Source organism: Solanum stenotomum, chromosome 9, assembly GCF_019186545.1.
Source record: "Solanum stenotomum isolate F172 chromosome 9, ASM1918654v1, whole genome shotgun sequence".
NCBI classification, from domain to species: domain Eukaryota; kingdom Viridiplantae; phylum Streptophyta; class Magnoliopsida; order Solanales; family Solanaceae; genus Solanum; species Solanum stenotomum.
Genome location: NC_064290.1, coordinates 38893277 through 38912449, shown reverse-complemented (window position 1 = coordinate 38912449; position 19173 = coordinate 38893277). Strand labels below are relative to the sequence as shown.

The 19173-nt window shown below is 36.5% G+C and overlaps 1 protein-coding gene across 5 annotated transcripts in view; it reads left to right on the top strand.

The window, feature by feature from the left end:
* The window catches only part of LOC125876926 (pre-mRNA-processing protein 40A-like), a 1068087-nt gene that overhangs the window by 1014830 nt on the left and 34084 nt on the right, over window positions 1–19173 (top strand). For 2 of the 5 annotated variants that reach the window (XM_049558218.1, XM_049558214.1), the window contains exons 1-5: window positions 14300–14424; window positions 14687–14739; window positions 15543–15605; window positions 15695–16012; window positions 16129–16272. In XM_049558218.1, coding sequence (XP_049414175.1) covers window positions 14707–14739; window positions 15543–15605; window positions 15695–16012; window positions 16129–16272 — 558 coding nt within the window. In that variant the 5' untranslated portion in view covers window positions 14300–14424; window positions 14687–14706. Of the gene's footprint in view, window positions 1–14299; window positions 14425–14684; window positions 14740–15542; window positions 15606–15694; window positions 16013–16128; window positions 16273–19173 lie in introns of those variants that run through there. The other 3 variants (XM_049558216.1, XM_049558215.1, XM_049558217.1) reach the window with 2 other exon arrangements.

Sequence of the window (19173 nt, the reverse complement as noted above, 5' to 3'; positions counted from 1 at the left end):
AAAGGGGCAAGGCTTAAGAAAAAGGCCAAGGCTGCCCAACCTTGAACAAGTACTGCCTCATGACCACGCCCACTTTCACAGCCAGTGGTATTTACCACGAACCGTGAAGTGGTCTGTGAAGATCACTTGGGCAATTGGGAGGCAAGGCCTTGAGGCCAAGCTTCTGCCCCAAGACCATGGGCACTCTCACGGCTAGTGGCCTTGACCACGGACCGTGAAGTGGTCTGTGAAGATGCCTTAACATCTTAGGATTGGCAAGGCAACAAGGAGACACTGCCCAAGAGGACCACGGGTACCTTCACGTGTTGTGGTCCCCTTTCACAGTCCGTAGGAGTGGACTTGCTCCCTGACGGGGCTGCCCAATTGAGGGGTTTTAAGTAATTTTGTTTTAATGTTTTATTATGTGGGGTTGATTTTATGTTGTTTATATCATAAATATAAATAGTTTCTAGTCCTAAAACACTTCATTTTACTCCTTTATTCAAAACACCCAAATCAAAACCCTCTCTCCCAAAATATCTTCTCTCTAAGAACTCCATTAAAGACCAAGAGGAGAAGAAGACTTAGGGATTGAAGAGGAAGGCTATTGGGTAGATTTTCGTGGGATTCTTCAAGTAAAAGGTATGGTGATCCTTCTTCTAGGGTTATTTTTCACCCTAGAGTCAATTTCAAAGAAGTTTCAAAGGTTTCAAGTTTCATGAAAAACCCTAAGTTTCACTCAACCTCATGGGTTTTTGCATCAAACGTTTTCAAATGATAAACTCTGATTATATTGATGTTTAATTGACGATTTAAGATGAAAATACTCTATGAACCCATGATTTCTATCAATTCCTAAATTGTGCCTTATGAAGTGGGTTTGTTGATTATGAATGAATGTTGATGGATTTATGCCTAAATTGATTTAGATTCTTGACTTGTATCATCATCTATGACTAATTATGGTGAATTGAGGATTTGTGATCATAGCCTTGAAAGGGCAAGTTTGACCCAAGTGCTTGTTGTAGTAGACTTGTGTTAGAGATGTTGATCCACTTGAAAAGTGGAGGTGTTTAATTATGATGTAGTTACTTGATGTTAGTATAATTCTACATGTATTCTTGATTAACCTAAGATTCTAGGGTTATGTCATGAAAGAGGCAATTGAGGGTTTAAATGTGATCCTCTAAGAATGATAAATTTAATGCCTTAGACTAGATCACCTAGACTCGAATTGGTTTAGGGTAATGCTTCTAAACATGATTTGACTTGATCATGATATTATGTGCATGTTGATGAATATGTGAAGTATAAAGTGTCAATCATGATGTGATTAATGTATTGATGAGTTGTCGGATCATAGTATTCCCTTATCTATTGTGCTATTGCTATATGTTGGGATGAGTTGATCCATAACCCTTGAAGGGCATTTTGTGAAGGTTTGTGTATGTCGACAAGCTTGTGTGTGAACTCATGATTTACTTGGAAGTTGAAGGTCACATGAATATTGTGTATATTGTGGTATTGTTGAAAGGTCATTCTTCCCTTGCCCTTACACTTAATTATGAATGAAGTGTCTAGGATGATAATGTTGTTGTTTGTATCATTGCAAGGACAATTACACACACACCATGCATAAACATGATTATGGTGTATCAATGGTGTTAATTGAAAGTATAGTTCTTATATGCACCTTTACACATCATTATGCATGAAATGTACATAACCATTTTGATCATATTGTGTTGATTGAAAGTCCATTCTCATGAGAACATATGATCTTAGTGTGATAGTTATTCTCACATACTAATGTTGATTCTAAGGTGAAAGGTAGTTCTCACCTAAATGAATATATGAGCTACTTTAGTGAGTTGTATTGAACGAAGGGTAAAGTATGCCTTCACACATGTAGATACAATTCGATACTAATTATGTATAATTAGGAAATAATGCCTAGTACCGAGTGGATATGGACAATGAGGAAAAGGCCCTTTCGCTAATGCAATAGGTTGGGTCATCTATAGTAAACTCATGAGATGGAAGCTCCTCCGCTAATGCAATAGGTTGGGTTTCTAGTAGCAATCTCCCTATCCCATAACTATGTGTCAAACATAGGACTTAGCTAGTGGATCCACTTAGAAGCTAAATATAATTAGTTCTACCTTCGACAAGTAAGAACGCCTTCTTTCGGTGTGGGGTTATATGACATCGGATTCCATGTAGCTCACATGGTCTATGTCGGTTATGGCTAATATTCCCTAATAGAAATAAGATAATGAATATGATAGGAACTATACTATGACTTCTTAATGGGTTTACTTAGTAGGAGTGGGGGTATGGGACTTCACTTTTACATTGCACAAGTAGACATATTAGGATGTTATGGAATGGTTTCCTTATGGTATAATGAGATATGAATTTATGTATGTATAATGAATAGAAGGTGTTATAGATGACTTTCCTTATGTTTAGTTCATGTACTTGTATAATTCCTCATTTATGACTATGGATTATGGTAAGCTTGAAGATTATGGAAATGAATAAATGGCTTCAAGGAATGCTTAGTAAGGTTGGTATTATGGGATGCCAACCATACATTGCACAAGTGTTCTTAGAGGTTGCCAAGGTATTTATATTACTATGTTATGAGTGTATTGTGATTATAGCTTGTCTTCTATGTTTGAAAATGCATATTGGTTTTCCAAAATTAATGCATGAAAGTCCTCTAAATGCATGAATGTGTCCTAAATGAATCTAATGAACAATGTTGGTTTAAATACTTAAATGTAAAGATGCATGTTATACTTGGATTGTATTATGAGATACTTACTTGTCATGTCTATTCTTTATGAATGTGTCTTAACTATGGTGACTTCAAAGGAGTACTTAGTGTGAGTAGTAGTATGGGATGCTACTTGCACATTGCACAAGTATGACTTAGAGTTGTCTTAGATGTTGGTCTTAATGTGATGATGTGATTCATATAATGTTTATGTCTCTTAAATGCTTTATTGTGTAAAGGTGGAAAGGATGAATGGTAAGTTCACTTTTAGTGATCTTAAGGTGGTACCTTAGTGCGAGTGGTGGTATGGGACGCTATCCATACATTGCACAAGGTGTTGTCTAAGGGTTACTTGAGGTGAAAGGCTAAAGGTAAAGAAAATGGGTTATATGTGTTGAACATGTCTATATTATGATAAAGGACTTGTATGTTGGTTGTGTTGATTATTATGCCTCTATTATCATGTTTATGAAGTTTTATCAAAAATGACATACTAGCATGACTTTCAAACAAATGTCCCTTTTAAAGCATGTTTTTGCATGGTCATCATACTTAGTATATTTTTGTGTGCTAACCCATATTTTCTTATTTTTACTACAAGTGTAGGTTTCGGCAAGTGATTGCTTTCTCTAGGGAAGCTTGGGATTAGAGTTCTCTCAAGACCTCTTTTGGTATGTCCTTATATGTCAAGGACAAGGATTTTATGTTTCTAGTTTTTATGTTTAAGACTTTGTTAAGACTTCGATTGTAAAGGACGAGGACCCTATCTTGTTAAAGTTTGTCTAAGATGGCCATGTGAGACTTAGTATTCCGTTGCTTTATAAATGTCTTTTGATGTTGGATTTATTAAAGAAAAGTTTTAAATTCCACACTATTTCTATGTATCTAATGTTATGAATGCTAAGAGGCTTGAATTAGACCCATTCGGGGTCGAGTACGCCGTGTTACGACTAGGGGGTGCTCTCGGGTCGTGACACTTAGTAGCTCTTGTACTTGTTTAGACTAGATTCTTGGGGTGTTAATTACTTTACAAGTCTTAACCCGAATTTGTTTAAGAAGGTTTTCATTTATAAAAACACTGTGATTTCATTTATCTCTGTTTTTAGTTATGTTTCCGCATGTTTTAACTATTGGGATATGAGGGTTCTCCTACTTAGGTGTTAGAGTGGGTGCCTGCACGGCCCGGTGAGTTAGGTCGTGACAGATTGGTATCAGAGCCCAAGTTACTTGTCTCCCTGTACAAGAGTAAAATGTGGAATAGACTCTTGCGGATTAGTGTGTTGACGTCCACATCTAATCTTCAGGAGGCTAGGAAGCATTCTAGGAAGTTGTTCCACCTTTTCTCTCCTCTCTTGCGAGTGTCGTTTGTGGTATGAGTTGAGTCCAATTGGTATCTCAACAAAGTGAACTAGACATCGTGGTTACGACTGAAGGGACATAAGCAAGCAAATTGGAATAGAGAAGATTCCAATTGGTAACTGGCCTAGGGGCGGTGTAAGTGCATAGATGACCAGTAATGGTCATCCATGGAGCGAACTAACTAATAAATTAGACTTGTCTGTGAATGTGTGCCTTTTGGTTGTCTAAATTAACTGTGAATGTGAAAGTTGTATTTGTTTGAATGTAATGATATGATTAAGTGCAATAAATGTGTGTCCAGACTTTGATATGTGCAATAGTTGGCCTAGTTGTGGAAGTTATGCGAGTTGTAACTGCTTGAGTTTCGTGAAACTTGTGGTGAAAAGAAGATCCCGACTGAGCTCGATGCAAGGGCTTAGATAAAGCTACGAGGTAATTCGTAAGGAAGATCTGAACGTGCCTCGCGCTGGTGTAATAACCGTGTGAGTGTCTGGATGTATCCTGGGGATGTGTGGGTTATGGTGCTGAATTAATAAGAACAGATTGACTCATATATCGTGGGTTTGACTTGGAGTAGTCTAGGATTTTTCCTAGCTTAGAGAAATATCCAAAAAATTGTTTGGTAAAGCTGGGAACCCGTGAAATTTAGGAAAGAGAAAAAAAAAACCCAGAAAAATCTTGGCCCGAACTTTGGTTCCGTCTGAGCGGGATTTCTCTCGCCAGAGCGGGATGAGGCAAAGCAGAACCTCAGCCTCCCTCCCCTGCTTTTCCAAGTTACCCAATAAGGACCCCAAATAGTATCCAGGCTAATCTATGCAATTCAATCAGTACTCAGCAGTAGAACAGTAAGTCATAACCTTAGAAATTAAATATTTGTTGTACCAGATAGCAAAAACTAGCATCCATGTGCTTACAAAAAAAAAAGGCGAAAAGATAAAAACAAAGTCTGTCCAAAAGTACAATCCCAAAAAGGGGCGAACAAACAATCAGGAACCCTGGGACTGAGAGGTGTCGGTGTCAGAGTCTAGATGCTCCGGGGGCACCAGGCCTGTCATGGCCTCCTCTAGGTAAGAGAACGGATAGAGATATCTCTTATCCACTATGGGAATCTCCTGCCCGAGGGAGATGCAAGTGAACATGATTTTCACCGCCTTCTAGATCCGAACCAGCAGACAGTTTCTCGCTAGACCCTTCCTCCTTTCCTAGCGCAGCTCGCGACGGAGAATCTCAAGCTCTAGGGCACTACTAGGGGGAATAGGAGTGGTGTCATCAATAGGGCACCCCATTCTCCTCCGAACAACTGCTAAGTCCTCATCTACCTGTGCAGCTGAGTGGGGAGGTTGGGACCCGATGGACGAGTGTTGTCGCCTCCCTCATCGTCCGACTCTGCGGCCGCCTGACTGCTGTTGGCCCTGTCCATCCTCGTTCTTTTTCTCGTAGAAGTAGAACCTGACCTAACCAAAAGAGGGTAAGGGGGATACATAGGAAGTACCTTATCAGTGTCAAGAAGTGGCACCCCGCCCGTTTGCACAGCGCGGTGATATGTCCCGGTAGAAAGAAAGCCATTTTGTTTCCCCGATAGAACATCATCGATTTTGAGATAATTTGTTCCCCCACATTTGGCTCTATACCCTGTATGGCGCACGCCACCACCAAATCCCGAGGAAATGTCACGTCGATATGGTTGCCCGATGGGCGGATCCTCCTAGTAACCAAGTATAGCCACCTCTTAGCATTCGGTGACCAGTTCGTGCTAGTGATACCCTTTGTGGTAGCCTAGTAGACCTGGTCCCGGCGCCCAGGCTCAATCAGGGTGTCCCTCAGCCAACCCAGATCCATCTTTCTCAGCTTGGCCTCGTACTCCGCATTCGAGACCTCGGGGAACTCTAGTGCCTCATTTATAGCAGTGACAGTCAGAGGGATGTCAACTCCCTGGATGCGAATGATGGGGTGAGGATCATTTGAGCGGACGGTTGGCAGGATAGCATAGAACTCCCTCACCTAGTCGGCACGTGCGGCAGGGGGAACCCCGGTCAGTGGAACCCACCCGAACTCCATCAAGCGAGCATACAAAGCAGGGTTTTTTCCTCCAGCCTGAGTAAGTAGAAAACCCGCTCACAGCAGAATTTTGTATTTCGGTTGTCGTGATAGCTTTCCCGACTAGCGGCATCGGGAAATCGAACGAAAGGCAAATCTTCTTCATTTAGACATGCCATTAGATAAGCATGCAAGTTATGGAAGATTTATGTTAGAACACGATAGGAATAAACAATTTAAGGTTAAGAAGGAAAGGGAGAAATTTTCTATCAAAAGAAATGCAGGCCATTGGCCTGGCATATCTTGCCACAACGGCCATAATGCACCAGGGAGGGATAATAGAGGCCGCCACAGCGGGGTGGAGGCTGCCACAACGGCCTTCATCTGGGACGAACACAAGGCACGATCATGGCACCTCTTTGTCCCAAAATCCCCATTTTCGACAGAATTTTAGCAGATCAGAGTATATTAACTACCCTATAATCAAAATATGCAATTATTTAAGCAAAATAACCCCTAAATAGTGCCCAAATCCGAGTTTTCTATCAAGAGACCCTTCAACTTCCCCCACACATTTTTGTACCGATTCGACTGTGTTTCTACAAAATCCTTACGCCCAGAACATTATGGAGACGTTGGGGACGTAAGGGAAGTGCCTATGCTACGTTTTTCTATCAAACTAGCAACCTATGTTCATTTTCAAATATCGACCCCCAAAAATTGTTTCTAATCGATTGTTTAACAATATGCAATCAGAGTTAAGTAAGTGTTATAGTAAAGAGCATAAGGAACAAGAAGTTTACCTTTGATTTGACATCCGAAAGAGAAGTGATCGAGAGGTTTTGAAAGAGTTTGAGTAAGGGAAAAAGGGAGAAATGAGGAAATCATTCCTCATTCCCTCTTTACTGTTTTCCGATATCCCGCTTTAGTGGGAGTATCCTCGCCACAGCGGCCCCGCCTCAGTGGAAGGGTTGTCGCCTTGGCGGGGTCAAGCTGTGTAATTTGGGACTAAAATTTTTTCCAGGTGTTGCGTCATGTCCCTAACCGGTCCCTTGAGTATAGACCCTTTCATGATCCAGACTTGAAAAGTCATCCCCATCCGTGATTTGTAATGGACCGAGTTGTTAGTTAAAATACTTCGAGGTAAGGTGCGTAATGATCCGTGAACTAGTCGTTCGGGGACGAACGAAGGGTAAATTGGTATCTATTGTAACGACCTGAACCGTCGTTATTTAGGAAAAGCAAAACCTTAGAAGTTACTGAGCCACTATCCCGCCAGGGCGGGCCAGATGCCGCTAGGGCAGCGGCGCCACAGCAGGGTAAGTTGGTGCCAGAGTGAGATAGGCGAGACAGAATGTAAATAACGTGAAACCTTATTTTCTCATTCTTCCTAAAATACCTAATTTAGACGTAAATCACTCGAGAAACCCCCAAAAAACTGCTCTAAGCTTGGGAAGGAAGGAGAAGGAGATTTCTAGCATAAGGAGCGCGGTGGATAGCAAATTTTCGGTCAAGATCACCGTCACGAAATTCGGAAACTAGAATCGAAGCCAAAAAGTCGGAGCAGCTGCTTGGCGCCCAGGTAGGCTAAGTTTTGCTAATTGAGTAGTTATAAATATGTGCTCACTGCATAATATAATGTAAATCAATGGTAGAATTTATACGTAGGCCTTCATGCACCGAATAAAAGAAGACTTAATCATAGCAAGAAGCCTTAGGTGATGAACTAGGGCTAAGTTGGTCGAATTATTGTTAAAGTGATATATGTTGATGAATATTTCATTGTGATGGTTGTAATTTCATGATTTTATGATATATGGTGTTCTTGCTTCATTATAATATGGGTTTGTATGCAATGTGGTGTTATTAATCATACTATTAATGAGATAGAGGAATGATGAACGCCATGAATCATGACTTGGTTGTATGATTATGTGAATGTGCTTGTGATTGTGCTTATGATTGTGGCCTGTTGAATGGATCAGATGTTGCGTTCCGACACACTAACTTGGATTGGTTGCCATATTTCGGCAGAAACATTAGATCGGGTACCACGTTCTGGTATGCTAACAGTTTGGGTTTGGGTTCCATGAGAGGACCAATAACTTGACATAATTGTGTATCTTGAGGATCGTGATAATTGATATTGTAATTCTCCGGAGTTGTTATATGGTTGTGAGGACTTATATTTGATTGTTCTTTTATGTTGAGTAAACTTGTTACGTATCTCGTTGTTAAATGAATCGGGAAGGCCAAGGGTTCAAGGGTTGTAATAATTGAGAGCAAAGGTTGTCCGTGTGTTGTAAGGGAGAGAAGTGGGGTTAGTGTATGGGATGTAATTACTTAGGTGGATTTCACCTTGGAGGAAGGAATTTGTGGTTGGTGGTTAGAAAGCTTGATGCAATGTGCTATGTGGCAAGGGTAGGGTAACCTAGAAGAGAAGGTAAGGGTATGTCGTGAGTGGCGAGTCAAAATGCTTGTAGTTGTATTCGTGGACTTTTCTATGCGTTAGGATGGTTAGGCTAAGATCAAGAACCTAGTGAGTAAGTTGACTGAAAAGGTGGTTAGTAATAAGGGTGCTAGTGTAATTCTGAGGTATTCGAGAGAGGGTAAAGGTGGAGAAGCGAGTGGTTTATTGCATATTCTTGCTAGTTGTTTTCTTATGTTATGTGGTGGGCGTCGGGTTGACCGATGATGCCTACCAGTATGTGTGGTTTTGTACTAATACTACTCTTGCTATGCCTTTTTGGCATAGTCTGGATACAGGTTGGTGATGTTTCATTAGATGAAGACGAAGAGTTCTCCAGCAGCTTTAACTTTTCCTTCCGCATGGTGAAAACTTTGTCTTTTCATTATTATGTTATGTTGTACTCTTAGTAGCTCTTGTACCTGTTTAAACTAGATCCTTGGGGTGTTAATTACTTTACAAGTCTTAATCCAAATTTGTTTAAGAAGGTTTTCATTTATAAAAAGATTATGATTTCATTTATCTCCATTTTAAGTTAAGTTTCCGCATGTTTTAACTATTGGGATATGATGGTGATGGTTCTCCTACTTAGGTGTTAAACTGGGTGCCCGCACGTCCCGGTGGGTTGGGTCGTGACAAATTTGGGTCGTCTACCTTTCAAGAGATGTGTTGGGTTCCCATCTCATTCAAAGTTGCATGTTATTTTTTTCAAGTTGAGTTGTCACCTCATTCAAAGTGACCTATCACATTCAAGTTGGACGTCTGCCTTTCAAGAGACACATTGGATTTTCACCTCGTTCAAACTGACATGTTATAGTTGGGTCGTCTGCCTTTCAAAAGACAAATTAAATTGTCACCTCATTCAAAGTGACATGTTATTTGAATCATCTTCCTTTCAAAGAGGTACACAATTTTTCATTGTACAATTTTCAAAATAGCATCGAAGGTATGTGAGTTTTTAGTATTCGATCAATCCTTGCCTTTTTGTTTATTATTTTGAGCCCCGTTGACGGAGGTAGAGTATTGTTCAAAAGCTCTACTAACGTCTCATGTCATTTTGTTCAAAGTTTATTAAACCAAAATTGGATTTTGTCAACTTTTTTTACTATGATCTCTTACATCGATCCTAATCAAACAAAGGGGGAAGTTGTTGATACTCAATTTTGGCCTAATATTTTTAAAGTTAATACTTCCAAGTATTTTATTCGTTAAATCGTTCAAATTACATGATTTGCAATTTTAATACAATTTATCGATAATTATCCCTCTTTCTCATAATATTTGAACTTTTGTTGATCAACTTTGATTACATTGTTTTGGTCACAGTCGGTTGAATATATTCACAATATTTGTTTAGTTTGATTAAATCATGATTCTTTGTTAAATTATATTTTTTACATGTCATTGGTACATTTGTTAATATTCATTTTATTCGCTACATTTGTTAATATTCATTTTGATATTTTTAGCACAGTCCAAAAAATACATTTAAATACAAATAAAGAATCGCATACACAAATATTTATTAACCAATGGTTTTGGGCACACGATTTTGAGCCGATGATATTGTGCAAAAGGTGATTTAAATTTCTTATTTAAATCCGTGCTTGGTTCCAAAGTAAAGAGGGTAGTGAATTTTTTTTTTTTAGATTAATCAAATTCCATTTTTTCCTTTTGGTCCACCACTGCCAGAAACCTCACAAACAATCTAGTTCTTTTACTCTTCTTCTCTACTGGAGCAACAACAAACCACACACCAATTTATTTTCGCTATTTATTTTCATCCATTTTAACACCATAGAATTCATTTTTTCCTGGTGAAATAGCCTCCAATTACCGAACCATACAACCCCAAAACTCCATTGTTCCTTCTCACCTTCGCCGCTCCGGCGAATACCAACCTCCACAGCCACAAAACACAGTTCAAACCACCATCAGCTCGGAGAGCTCCACCTAATTAAGATTCCAACCTTGTTACCCATCTTCTTTTCTCGTTTCTCCTCCTTCTTCCATTCACTCACACCACCAACAAACAATACCACCATTAGAGCATCAAATTCAAAATCAGATCCACTACTATTCACTTCTCCTTTCGCTGACTCCAGCGAATCGACGAGCTCTGAACAGCGAACCAGACTCAACCATTGTTCAAACTCTGTCGGAACTTCGTTGAATAAACAAGTAACCTTCACCCTTGTCTTCGGCAAATCCGTCTTGATGATCTCCAAACAATAACACAAATCTTTCTTTTGTTTCTCTTTATATTATTGTTTTTTTTTTTAGATTTGTTTTGTTCTTATCCTAGATATAATTGTTGTGTTATGCTTATATTAATTTTTAGTTTTTATGCTATTGTCTCCATTATTTCGCTTTAATAGTGATTATTTATTATCGTTTGTATTTGCTTTTGATTATTTTAGTTATTTCTTAAAGAGATTCGATATTTTTTATTTTCTTTGAGATATTTTCTATTAACAATTTGATTTTGTAGTTATTTGTTTCTTGTTAAAAAGATGTTTCTAATTTGGGTTGATCATTTTCATGGTTAATACTAATTTAATCAAGTATTCATTAATGTTTTGTTGGATGTTATATTCTTAAATTTGATTTCGTTTATTTTTGTTGTATTACTAAAGTGATTAACCCAAACAAGTTAAAATGGTCAATGAAAAAATATCCCCGTCGATTTTCGAAACCTCCCCTTTTTAAAGACAGAAATATTAGTTTAAGTTTATATACATTATATTTTTAAAATTGATCGATGAAGAACTTACCGTCGATTTTCAAGGCCTCCAAGATTAATAAGATGAGTTTATTTTTGAGTTATTATTTCTTTCATTTATTTTGGTTCATATTTATCCATTACTAACACTTTTACAAGATGTTTTTACAGGTACCAAAGTTGCTTCGTGAAGAAGCTATTCGAACAAAGTTCGAACAATATTTTTTTATTCATTGTTATGTATATTATTGACGTTAGACAAACATTAGGCCATTTCTTATATTATTATTAATTATTTTGTTTTGATATTTGCTTATACTACATATTTATTATATTTGTACATTATCTTTATCTCCTCCTCAATTTGAAATAATGTGTTCAGTCGGGACCCACAATTGAGGATTCTGAAGGATGCTAATACTTTCTTTTCGGAATCACTTGAAATCTTACCTAGAATCTATTGGGTTCATAAACATTTTTTGTTAAATAATTAATTGATTTCCTAATTATCCTAAAATAGGCGGCGACTCCTAAAATATTTTTTCCTTAAATTCTTTTTAATTAAATTAATTTATTATTTTTTGAGTTACCACAACGTTGTGTCTTATTTGAATAAAATAGAGGTGTCAATAGTCTTACACCTCAAATTCTGTAATATAATTATGATGGTTTCATTGTTATCCAATCGTTTTCTTGAAAAATATTCTATAATATTTAGAACTAGGGTATAAACAATATTTTGAACTACTTGTTCATGACTTTATTTTTATTTGATAGCTTTTAAAATTCTCTATGTTACTCAAAGCTTAAATAATTATTCCACTAGCCTTTTAATTGATCGGTAAATTCTGCAGTAATCATGTTGGCAATACTTTTATCACTATTTTTGTTAACTTCATAAATAATACTATACATTGGCATTTTATGTACAATGGAATAAAATTATCTATATAAGTATAATCATTAATATGCTAATTCATAAATTTTTTTTACCATTAATATGCTCCTCTAATAAAATATTTTGAGTATGTTCAGAATAATAAAATATTCTTTGAACCAATTTTCTAATATATGTCTTTCGATCCAAATATTTTCTTTTAAAATCTTCTTTAGATAGATCAAAGTTATTATCATCTATACTTAAAAGACTAATATTTAATTCCTGAAACTTTTTTTTTACATAAACTTCTAAAATCAAATAGATTTCTTAATTTAAACTCGTTTGAAAGTTTGAAGTCTTAATTTATTCATGAGATGGGATAAATATGTCATGCGTCTAGCGATATAATATTTATTTATATTATTTAAGAAAATATGATATTTATTTTAATGTCAATTATTATATATATATATATATATATATATATATATTAATTGACATAACATGGAATAAAAAGAGGCTTGCGATTCTCTATGTAAACTAGATATGGGAGCCCGTGCCAGCACGAGCCCAATATATGTTATTTTTTCTATTTCAAAGTTAATCAAATTTTTATATGTTTTCAGATATATTTTAAGTTGTCAATTATTGTAACTAATAGTAGTACCTTTTACGTAATTTTCAAATTATATATGTTACTTTCTTTATCTCAATTTATGTTAGGGGTGTGCAAAAACCGATTTAACCAATAAACCGAACCGAAAAAAACACTATTGGTTTATTGATATTGGGTTATTGGGCTAACGGTTTTTAAACGGTTTTGCAAAATTTTTTATTGGGTTATTGGTTTGGTTTTCGGTTTTATAATTTTTGTTAATGGTTAAACCAATAACCCAATAAGACTATACTAAATTTACTAGTCTTTTTGTTAATGGTTAAACGATTGTTACTTTCACACTTTTTCCTTTGAATGTGTCTAGTGTCTAAACTTGCAAGAAAAATGATTGTTACTTTTATGATTATTACTTTCATGCCAAATGCTGGAAAAATCATATGGTTTATTTGAAAATTTTCTTATCGTGTATATAATATATATGAGTATTTTCTTATTGGTTAAACCGAAAACCGAACCGTTAAGTACCAAAAACCGATTAACCAAAAACCGATAAGAAATATGTTATTGGTTTGATTATCGGTTTGAAATATTTACAAACCGAAAACCGATAAACCGAACCAATAACACCTAAAACCGAACCGAACCGACCGATGCACACCCCTAATTTATGTAGCACACAACATATAACAATTTGAGAGTTTATCAATTTTTTGTATGGTTTTTAAATTATTAATCATTGTTATTTATAATACTTTTTATATAATTTTTAGATAATATATCTTATTATTTCTATCTCAATTTATGTAGCATAGATGAAAATTTGAGACTCGATCAAATATTTAAAATTTCATTTAAAATATTTAGTAATGAGCAATATTGAAACCATAGTATTGATAAATATTTTTTTCTTAGTAATGAAATGTGGAACAACTTAAATTTTATAAGTTAATTTTAACGACATGAAATAATTAATTTTTGATCGAAGATACAACAAAAAGGAAGTCCAAAAATAGCTATGAATGTTCAAAATTAAGAAAAGATATGCAAATATGCTTGAGATGTGTGGGTCCGAGTATTGATATATCCTTACGTCAACAATTTTTTATGTCTTTTTAAGCATTAGAAAAACCTCCAATATTTAATGGATTTACCAAAATTGCCCAATAACTTTGTTGTAAAAAAATGCAAAATATGGAGGAAATATGACTTGGAAAAAATACCAATGCATTGTTAACAGAAGACACCATGAGAATGGAAGGGAAAAACTTTGAAATACACAATCGAAAGTCATTTATATAAACAATAATAACATGAAAAAAAGCACAATAAAACGAAAAATGACTAAATTACCCTTGGCTAGGAAGCAGTCATATTGTCATATTGTCCAACACCGACTTTCCTAGTAGTAAAAGTATATAAAAAAGAGAATTGATAAAATTAAATAAAAAGAAGAGGAGTTGTAGTTGTTGGACTAGCCACATTGAGTTGGAGCCAACTCCGCTCGCTAGGGTTTATATTCGGTTTTTGCAGTTCTCTCTTGTCATTTTTTTTCCTCTGTTCGGTAGGAGAATTTTCTCTCCAGGTAAATTCTTTATCAACTTCTTTTATCGCTGCGCCTATTTCGCATTTTCAATCCCCCAATTCGCTGAATTTATTAGAATTTTGTTTCCCTTTTTAAAGATCACTGCTTCTTCAGCTTGCTGCTATTTTTCTTTAAGTTAATCATTGCACAAATTTTGTTATGACATAAAAATATTTGTATAATATATATGTGGTTTCTGTATACTCTGAATCATGTGAGTATTTGATATTGGATTTGCTAATCATGTATTTGTAATGTGCAGATACTTGTTTATGTGCAGACATGGCCAGTAATCCTCCACCATCTGGTCCACAGGTAATTTCTCTGACTGTATTACCTTTGTTGAAATACATAGACAATTGTTGTGTTGAAAAGATTGTGGATTGCTGATTATCATCTGGAAGGGAGCTTTAATTTAATCTTACTGTCAAACCGAATCACTTAAAAAGAAATGAGAATAATGGAGAAATGAGAAGAAATGGAATTGGAATATTTGTTGATTGGTAAAGTTGTTGTATTAAGGTGCAGATAATTGTTGCAAAGTATTTACAGAGGAAAGTCTCATTACAGATTACACAATGAACTCAAAAAGTCAATTATGGCTTCTATGTCGTTAGCTATTGCCATGATACACCAAAGAAAACCAGTCATCTCTACTTTGTACTTATTTATAGGTTCCATTTTGCTCTAACAAATTCTTGAGTTTCTTTCCTTCCAAATACACCCTCAAATAGCAGCAGGCATTGGTTCCATTTTTTCAGTGTCCTTTCCCAGATCTTTCATATGCATGTCCCCGATAACCCCCGTGATATTTTGAATGAGATGCTAGATTTGTGTGGTGAAGGAGCAATGTAAGAAGAGATGAACTTGAACATGCTCCGTCCTCAACTGTCAGCTTGAGACCAAAGGGGCCTGCTAAAATGTGGCTCGCTAATTTTAAGTGTTATATTACCATTTTAAGGATATCTGGTATCCTGTGCTTACTGTAACATTCTCAGATGGTCGGATATCACTAATTGCACATCATCCTAGCCTTTGTGACTAGCATGCTAGACATGTAAAATGTTATTCATTCTTATTAGGTCTTAATCTTCTGATCTTGATATTTCCTTTAACAGCCTCTTTGGCCTCCTTCAGTTGGATCCACACCACCTCAAGGTTTTGGTTCATTTCCTATGCAAGTAAGCTATGTATCTTGCTTTTATGAAAATTATTTTATCTGTTACCTTTGAAAACTTATCGTAAGTGCATCATGTGTCTGTTGTCATAGTTTCGACCTGCTCTATCAACACAGCAAGGCCAGCACTTTGCTCCACCAATTTCAGCCTCTCCACAATATCGCCCTGTTGGACAAACACCAAATGCTGGAATGCCTCCTGGTCAAGGTCAAATACCCCAGTTTTCTCAAACAATGCAGCAGTTTCCCCCAAGACCTGGCCAGCCCGGTCATGGAACACCGTCATCTCAGGCAATTCAGATGTCATATATCCAATCAAGTATTCCACAACCTCAACAAGTCAATCCCCCTTTGAATAGTCACATGCCTGGTGTTAGTGGTGCTGGAAATCCATTCTCATCATCATATACAGTAAGAAATAGCACTAGGTTCCTTGAATTTTTTGTTTTTTTCTATTGTTATTTTTTCTTCAGTTTGCACCACCTCCTTTTGCCCAGATATGAAGTGGACTGAACTTGCCTTCTCAGGTTCAATCTTCATCCCAAATGCATGGTCCTACTTTCCCTGCCGGGGGACAGACTTGGTTGTCATCTAGAAGTCAAACCACACCAGTGGCTGCCCCGACTCCCCCGAGTAGTCACCAATTGTCAGCTGTAGCTCCAGCAGTTCCGGTATGCTTTTTTCTTGTACCTATTTGAAAATTCTTTCAACATTACTCAATTGAGACCTAATATGTGGACTTCTGAATTACCATATTTCTGCAAGATGTTGCTGTTTGTCTGTTCTTCTTCTCTTTTAGGTCAACCCAAGATTCAGGCTATGTTTGTATCTGATGAATGCATAATCTTTATCCTGTTCTTTACCATTGGCTAAAACTTTGCAGAACAAGTTCTTTTATGATCTGCATATTGGTATAAGTTGTCGATTTCCGTATTTGCAGCGTAGAAGGTGTTCCCAGTTTGTGGGTATCAATTGATTTACGTGGAAAATGTTTATGCAGCATATTCATGCATTTTTAATAGTTGTATCATCTTTTTTCCAGAATAGTCTTGAACTGGTAGCCAAATCATCCAAAAACACATCTGCTAATGTTTTTCCCTTGTTTAAACTTACAATGGTGGAGTCTTTGTCTGCAATCTGGTGGAAGCCTATTGTCGTGGATACCACTTTTTTATAAATCCTTTTATGTTGATGCATATTGTTATCAAGTATAATTGCTCAGTGATGTATCAATGCTGAATCTGAGTAAGATGAGATCTTTATGCATTTCTTCACTTGTTACTTGATAGGAGATCTTCAAAGTATTTCCTATTCAAAGCCAAGACTTAATACTTTAGAGGAAGGGCATCTAAGCAACTATGCTATTATTGGCATCCAAAATTAAAACCACAGCTGGATAATTGAGGTTCCACTATGACTGGAAATCACTCTTTGGAAAATTTTTGACCTAGCATATAACGCGAGGAATCTTGTTAAAACCATATTTAAGAAAATAAATGAGCAAATAAGGGTCTTATGTTACATTTTTAGTGGTAAAGAAGATGTCCCTTTCTTCCATTTCCCACACTTACTAGCTTTGAAGAGTAAATTGTTATTCAGATAGGTGAGACCTGTAAGTATGCGAGGTGTGAAGTAATGTACTAAATACAATTAAAATATTAAGATAATATGAAATTTTTGATAGATAAGCACAATGTTGAAAGACAAATCTGTACGAAATTAAGAGCAACAGGGTGAAGGCTCTGTAGCGTCTGAGTTGCTCATTCCCCCTTCCCCCTTTTCACCCTAACCTTACGTCTTCCATTCGTGCTGGCCACAACCATTTACAGTGTTTATAATCTTTTTTATAAGATAATGATATTTTATTAAGCTAGTACCAAGGAGGCAACACAAAAGTACTGAAGGATTATTATTTCTTTGACTAGGTAGCATTCAGCTAAAAGTTTCTATGAATCATCAAGCTGTGAGACCTCCCTAACAATATGTTCCTTGCACCAAAAATATGAACTTAGTAAGCACCTATTTTTTTTTTTTGATTACAAGGGAAACCCGCAGCCGCTACCCTTTGGGTGCGCACAAGGTAAAGCCCCCGCTCCTATGCAATAACTCGCAAACCACATAGGAGAGGTAGCCCGCACTAGGCAAGCCTGGTGCGAAGAGCTCGACCCAGAAGGCAAACCCCTTGCTTTCGCTGGCAAGGGGTTTCGAACTTGAGACCTCCAACATGGAAGTCCCAAGCTCAAACCACTTGGCCACCCCGAATGGTAGTAAGCACCTATATTTTGCAAAAGAAATGTGATGCTTCTCTCCAATGAAGCTTTTTTTGTTCCTTTCAAGCCAAGTACTCCACATGATGTATTAATGATGCAGCTCTCTAGGTCTTTTAAAATCTGATATCATATTCTTGTCCTTTCCAGCTGACAAGAAGATTCTTCACCTCATATGGCCTAATCCATTTTACTCCAAAGATATTAAAAAACATAGCCAGATTGCCAGTATGTAAATTCACTGTGAAGAAGTAGATGATTAGGAGTCTCTCCTGCTCTTTCACACAGAAAACACCTGCTGCATAGTCAAAATCCCCTTTCTGAAGTAATTCTTCGTCATACAGGGATTTTTCTAACTTTTATCCTGACTAAGTGTACAATTAATTTGTGTTGAGTTATGTACCTAGTTTAGTCTGACAGTAACCTTTTTGATAAGCAGTGTGATGAGTAGCTTTAGATTGTCTGTATAAGACATTTTAAAGATTAAGAATGTATATTTTTCCTCTTAATACCCCTAGAGAGGGGGGATAAGGCTAAGCGGAGCAAAAAGGGTTTTCCATGAGATGGGAAAACTATTTTCCCCACACGAAGTTTGTGAATAATTATTTATGTAATAAAAACAAAGATACAATGAAAAGGAGGCGCCACATTAAAGGTCAAGCTCTCTTGCATATTCTCATTCAAAGAATTTAATCTCAACCCTAGTTTGATCCACCATGAAACAAAGTTTGGATTGAGAAACTAATGTTACAAAATCTCCTTAGTGCCTCACTTTCTATGGTGGGCCAATGGCTAAGGAAGAAAATGATGAGCAGTTTGTGTATTATCGGGAGTAGATAAAGAGTAACCCTTTGTTGTAAATTCCACATGGTCAAGGGAGGATTTTGTATTGTGCTCTTTCTTGTACTCCCTAGGATGATAATATGGTGGAAAGGATGCGGGGATGAAAGATAAATGGGTTGTCTAGGAATTTGTGCTTTCAAATTATGTTATCCCCAAGTAATTCATACAAGTACAAATAGATGAGAGCTGATTGATGAATGTTTATATTGTCCCTAAACGAATGATATCTTTTTATATATAGAAATGAATTCAATTTTAAACTTTACAATTTTTACCCATAATACAATAATTTATAGCCATACAAATATCTGTAGTTTTTTTAGACTACAAGTTTCAAAAGTCTTTCGTTCTTTCTTAAACACTAGTTCCAATCGATGTGTATCACATATTGAGACATAGGGAGTACTAAGGATGTGAAAAGATTATTTTGGAAGCTGAATGACAATCTGCTAATAACTTTCT